Here is a 6,784-nt window from a genome sequence, read left to right on the forward strand (position 1 = left end):
GATAGGTTACGATTTTACCATTTATTTTATTATTAATTGCCCCTATCGCCTGACCCGATGTGGATTAATTATTGGATTCTACTCACTTTTAGTATTTTGCATTTATTTCAGGGAGTAGAACGAAAATATAATAACAGGTGCCAATTTGACAGAAAAGGAGTCCAGATAATAGAGCTTGTCCCATGGGCATTTTTGGAAAAGAAGGTGTTACGCCCATTTTGGTAATTTCTACGAAGGCAAGGACGGACGGAGGGCTGGGTCTTCCTGGATGCCGCTGCAATTGAGAAGGATGACAATAGATAGGAATTAGATAGAAAATTGTGCAGGGAAAAAGCACTATTTTTAGCTTAGCTTTTGATGCTTTCTTTAGATGTTTTCTTGGTAGGACCTCTCCTGCACATGTCTGGACAATTAGGAGAGCTTTGACTTTTGTTCATTTGAACTCTTAGTACTTTCTTTTCCTTCTTCGTATGTCATCCGAAGTGAAACAGAGGATCACCTCTTGTAACTTTGCTATCTCTTCTTGATTGGAACGGATTGAATTCTCAAAAATCAGTGGCAATGGCTGCAGCTTTCTCTTCAATTTCCTGTGGGTTTTGTGCATCAAATATGAACTAATTTCCTCACTCTAGTCAAGGGACAACGGAGGCTTTGGTTCGCCTAAAAATTGTGAGACCGATTTAATTTTATCTTTTTCTTTTATTTATTGGTATTCGCATATCCCTTGATTGCAGTGCTTATAGTTATTTAATTAATTGATTGTCGTGGATCCGGATAATTAGTTAACTTGATAATCTATTGTCAATCAGGGCATTTAAATCCGTAATTGTTTAATTGCCTTGAAATAGTGACAACTGGCACGAGTAGATTTGTGACAGGGGGATACGCGGGCTAATCTGAAATAACCCTGGTAGTGCGTTATTTGGTTAGAATAGGGTTTCTCTAATACGTAAGGCAATTGAGGAATTAAATCTTACGGGCGTACCTAGAATTATTTCTAATTAGAGCAGTGATTAACAGGCGTACCTTAGTCACCGACTCAGTAAGGAGGGGTTGACTGCCATCACTTGTTTGGCAGTTATAACCTATTTATTAATAAATAATTGGAATTGCTTGTGCATCGATGATCAATTAGGTGAACCATTGCTGAAATTATTTCTTGGCTAGACCTTTAATTATTATTATTCTGATTTTGGTAATTTGTCATTTAATCTTGTGTTGGCTTTTTATTTTTAATTGAATCATTTACTTATTGTCATTGCTACAAAAACACCCCCTTGTTACTGTGAACTTCAAAAGAAACAATTATACCCAATCCTTGTGGATTCGACCCTACTTACCACTAGTGCAAAAATTAACTTTAGTTAAGTAGGTTTTTATTATTACACAGGCTCGACAACCTGTCAATTTTTGGTGTCATTGCCGGGGATTGGCGCTAGTTATTTATTTCTTTTTAAGTTCATTTTTGCTTTAATTTTCTGGTACCTTTCGTGTGTATGCCTCGTTCTTCTCGTACAGGTGAATTAATTTTTGACCCCGAGGTAGAGAAGACTGCGCGTAGAACGAGAAAAGAGACCAGACAACTCCGAGAGGAGCATTCTAGTGCTGCGTCTCAGAGACCTGAGCCGGAAGTTGACCCGACAGATTCATCTAGCGATACTTCGAGTGACTCGGATCCCGAAGAAGTCACTATGGCCAATGCACGGACATTGAGGGAGTTGGTTGCTCCTGATTTGAATCAGCAGCCTTTGTGCATTACTTTCCCGAGTTTAAATGATAATACTCCATTTGAGTTAAAATCTGGTCTAATTCATCTCTTGCCATCTTTCCATGGCTTACCAGGTGGGGAGCCTTATAAGCATTTGCAGGAGTTTGATGTCGTGTGCAACAGTATGACGTCCCCAGGAATCACAGAAGAGCAGATTAAAATGAAGGCATTCCCCTTCTCCTTGAAAGATTTGGCAAAAGATTGGTTGTACTACCTACCCCCAAGTAGTACCACCACGTGGGACCAACTAAAGAAAAAATTCTTAGACAAGTATTTTCCCGCGTCTCGAGTTGCAAGTCTAAGAAAGGAGATCTGTGGTATCAAGCAGCACCCAGGGGAGTCGCTCTATGATTACTGGGAGCGATTTAAGAAGTTGTGCATCAAGTGCCCTCAGCACCAAATAAGTGAGCAATTGCTCATACAATATTTTTACAAGGGGCTATTTTTCGGAGATAGGAGCATCACAGACGATGCAAGTGGAAAGGCACTGGTGAACAAGACCCCTCGAGCGGCGTGGAAACTAATTGTGGGAATGGCCGAAAACTCGCAACAGTTTGGCACGAGGGAGGATGTCTCGATTCGCAAAGTGAATGAAGTAGAGACATCCTCTATCCAGCAGCAGCTGACTGAGTTGACTTCTTTTGTTGGGCAGCTGGCTGTAGGAAATGCATCTCAGGCTAAGGTGTGCGGGATTTGCACTGGTATGGGTCACTCCATAGAGATGTGTCCAATGATTCAAGAGGAAAGTGCAGAGCAAGTGAACATGCCTAGTCACGCGCCCGCGCCAAGAAAAGCCTATGACCCGTACTCAAATACGTATAATCCGGGCTGGAGGGACCATCCCAACCTCAGCTATGGAGGGAACAGGCAGTCTAACTTTGTGCCAAATAGACAACAAGGGTACCAGCAGCAGTACCAACCCCGACCACCTCCGCCACCGAGTTCAAGTCCGTCCATGGAAGAGATGATGAAGCAATTACTTGCTAATTAATAAAAGACGGATTCGGACCTGCAAGGTATGAGAAATCAAATGGGACAGATGCAATCATTGCAAACTCAGGTAAATCAATTGGCCATCACGATTAATCGATTGGAGTCCCATGTTCAAGGAAAGTTGCCGTATCAACCCGAGTTGAACCCGAAAAATGTGAGCCATGACCTTGAGAAGTGGCAAGGAGGTCCAGGGACCAGAACTCATGATTCCAAAGAACAAGGATGAGGAAAAGATTGAGAATGAACTTGAGAAGGAGGACCACACTGGTACAAATCCAAGGGTATTCCCAGACCCAGTCATTACAGTTAAAAATAAATCGCCTCCCTTTCCTAGCAGGTTAGAGAACCCAAAGAAGCAAGATAAGGAGAAGGAGATCCTGGAGGTATTTCGCAAAATAGAGATCAATATCCCCCTGTTAGACGCCATCAAGCAAGTGCCGAAATATGCAAAGTTTTTGAGGGACATGTGTGTCAACCAAAGGCGGTTGAGGGGAGATGAAAGGGTCATTGTGGGGGAGAACGTGTCCGCAGTCCTGCAGAGAAAACTCTCACCAAAGTGCGGAGACCCAGGTATGTTTACTATCCCCTGTAGGATAGGCAACACTGTGATTAGGAAGGTCATGTTGGACTTAAGGGCGTCAATTAATGTAATGCCTAAGTCTATCTATGTTTCTCTGAATCTAGGTCCATTAAAAGAACTGGAATAATCATTCAATTAGCTGACCGAACTAATGCATATGCTGATGGGTTGGTTAAAGATTTGTTGGTAAAAATTAATGATTTGGTATTTCTAGCTGACTTTTATGTACTCGATATGGATGATGATCACTCCCCCAATCCCTCACCTTTGTTATTAGGTAGACCCTTTTTGAGTACAGCACAAACAAAAATTGATGTTAATAAGGGTACCATGTCCATAGAGTTTGATGGGGAAATTGTGCATTTTAATATCTTTGATACTATGAAATACTCCTCAAACTCCAACTTTAGCTCTGTTTTCTCTGTGAGTGCTATTGACCCTGCGGTGCAGGAAGTGTTTGAAACTGTTGGCAGGGATGAGCTGGAGGTCGCTTTAACCAAGCACCTCGAGTTGGAGACAACTCCTGAGGTGGAGTGGAGTGAAGATTTGAAATGCACAATAGGGGCATTACACTCATTGCCAACCACAACAAAAAGGTATGAAGTCTCACAAATTTTCGTTCTCGAGCCTCACCAGAGGGTACTGCCATCTGTTGTGTAGGCACCTGTGTTGGAGTTGAAACCCCTGCCGAAACACTTGAAATATGCGTATCTGGGCGATGACGAAACACTCCCAGTGATTATCTCAGCTGCACTCTCAGAAACCCAGGAAGAGAAGCTGATCCGAGTCCTTAGAGAGCATAAAGAGGCAATAGGTTGGACCATCGTAGACATTAAGGGGATAAGCCCGTCCATTTGTATGCACCGGATTAGGCTGGAAGAAGATGCCAAACCTGTACGGCAGGCTCAAAGGAGACTCAATCCCCTTATGATGGAAATGGTGAAAAAAGAAATTTTGAAGTTGCTCGATGTGGGGATCATCTTCGCCATATCGGATAGCCCATGGGTGAGGCCGGTCCAGGTAGTTCCAAAGAAGGTAGGAGTGACAGTAGAGGCCAACCAAACGAGTGAACTCGTACCAGTGCGCAAACCTACTGGATGGAGACAGTGTATTGACTACTGTAGGCTGAACGCCGTCACCAAAAATGACCATTTTCCTCTCCCTTTCATTGACCAAATGGTTGAACGCTTAGCTTGTAGGGCTTACTATTGTTTCTTGGATGGATTTTCAAGATATTTTCAGATAGCAATTGCACCAGAGGATCAAGAGAAGACGACCTTCACGTGCCCGTTCGGGACCTTCGCATATAGACGGATGCCATTTGGGTTGTGTAATGCACCTGCAACATTCCAGAGATGTATGGTAAGCATTTTCTCTGAATATGTTGAGAAAATCATTGAGGTTTTCATGGACGATTTCAGTGTATATTGTGACAGCTTTGATACTTGTCTCGATAACCTGAAATTGATTCTGTTGAGATGTATAGAGACTAATCTTGTGCTTAACTGGGAAAAATACCATTTTATGGTTGACCATGGGATAGTCTTAAGTCATGTCGTGTCTTCTAAAGGTATTGAAGTTGACAGAGCTAAAATAGACATTATATCTGCTTTACCTTATCCCGCGAGTGTGCGGGAAGTGCGCTCTTTTCTGGGACATACAGGATTTTATCGAAGGTTCATCAAGAACTTCTCGAAGATTGGAGTCTCGTTGTTCCAGCTTTTACAAAAAGATGTGGCCTTCGAGTTCGATGACAAGTGTGAGAGTGCCTTCAACAAATTGAAGAAGCTACTGACCTCGCCACCAATCATCCAACCCCCTGACTGGAATCTACCCTTCGAGATCATGTGCGACGCCAGTGATCATACAGTGGGGCCTGTATTGGGGCAAAGAGTGGGAAAGGCGGTTCACATTATCTACTATGCATCCCGAGCCTTGAATGGAGCTCCATTAAACTACTCCACTACTGAGAAGGAGCTTCTTGCGGTTATTTTTGCTTTAGAAAAATTCAGGTCATATTTGTTAGGTGCTAAAGTTATTATTTTTTCTGATCATGCAGCGTTAAGGTACCTAATGACCAAGAAAGATGCAAAGCCGATGCTCATACGGTGGATATTGCTCCTACAGGAATTTGACTTAGAAATAAGGGATAAAAAAGGCTCAGAGAATCTAGTAGTCAACCATTTGAGTCGCATACCCGTTGTGGAGGAAAATGAGCCATTGAAGGATGCATTCCCTGAAGAACACTTGTTTTCTCTAAATTCTCAATTGCCTTGGTATGCTGACTTAGTCAATTATTTAGCAACGGGTAATTTCCCTGCAGGTTGGCCAAAATCGAAAAGGGATAAATTGAAGAGCGACGCCAAGTATTTCATTTGGGATGACCCGTACTTGTGGAAGAGATGTGCTGACCAGGTGATGAGACGATGTGCAAGTGAAGCTGAATTTCAGTCAATTTTGAGTTTTTGTCATACTTTTGCCTGTGGAGGTCATTTTGGACCCAAGAGAACTGCTCATAAGGTATTAGAAAGTGGATTTTATTGGCCTTCTTTGTTTAAAGATGTGTATGTGTTTTGTAAGTCTTGTGATCATTGTCAAAGGGTAGGTAATATAGCCCGTAGAGATCATATGCCCCAAGTCCCGTTGATTTTTGTAGAAATTTTTGATGTATGGGGTATGGATTTCATGGGGCCGTTTCCTACCTCATTTGGTTTTATATATATTTTGTTGGCAGTTGATTACGTGTCTAAATGGGTGGAGGCTAAGGCCACCCGGACTAATGATTCGAAAGTGGTTGCAGATTTTATCAGATATAATATTTTTGTGCATTTTGGAATGCTGAGAGCTATTGTTAGTGACAGGAGGACGCACTTCTGCAACAAAACAATAGCTGCGCTGTTTCGAAAGTACGGTGTACTTCACAGGGTCTCAACGTCGTACCACCCTCAGACCAATGGTCAAGCGGAGGTATCGAATCGGGAAATTAAGTCCATCTTGGAGAAAATGGTGCGCCCCAATAGGAAAGATTGGAATCAAAGGTTAGAAGATGCCCTTTGGGCATATCGAACTGCATACAAGACCCCCATAGGGATGTCACCGTACAGATTGGTATTTGGGAAGCCATGTCACCTTCCAGTGGAGTACGAGCACAAAGCTTTTGGGCGATTAAACAGTGTAACATGAATCTAGAGAAGGCCGGTGCCTAACGGAAGTTGGATTTGCAAGAATTAGAGGAGATCCGAAACGAAGCGTACGAGAATGCACTAATTTACAAGGAGAGGAGCCGAGTATTTCATGACCAACAAATCTCTAGAAAAACATTTGAAGTTGGTCAGAAGGTTCTCCTATACCAATCCAGGCTTAAACTCTTCCCAGGTAAGCTACATTCCCGTTGGATTGGACCTTTTATTGTTACTCACGTCTTTCCATATGGTGCAGTTGAA

At 42.6% G+C, this 6,784-nt stretch overlaps 1 protein-coding gene and 1 non-coding gene across 2 annotated transcripts; one reads left to right on the forward strand and one right to left on the reverse strand.

Moving 5' to 3' along the window:
* Nucleotides 1-1,496: 1,496 nt before the first annotated feature.
* LOC113766752 lies at nt 1,497-2,759 on the forward strand. The gene has a single exon (XM_027310908.1). The coding sequence runs from the start codon at nt 1,497-1,499 to the stop codon at nt 2,757-2,759; it is 1,263 nt and encodes a 420-aa protein (XP_027166709.1).
* LOC113767169 lies at nt 2,064-2,170 on the reverse strand. The gene has a single exon (XR_003467891.1). It is a non-coding gene; the product is annotated as a small nucleolar RNA R71 (small nucleolar RNA).
* Nucleotides 2,760-6,784: the final 4,025 nt, after the last annotated feature.

This window comes from Coffea eugenioides, chromosome 3 (genome assembly GCF_003713205.1).
Source record: "Coffea eugenioides isolate CCC68of chromosome 3, Ceug_1.0, whole genome shotgun sequence".
In the NCBI taxonomy this organism is placed as follows: domain Eukaryota; kingdom Viridiplantae; phylum Streptophyta; class Magnoliopsida; order Gentianales; family Rubiaceae; genus Coffea; species Coffea eugenioides.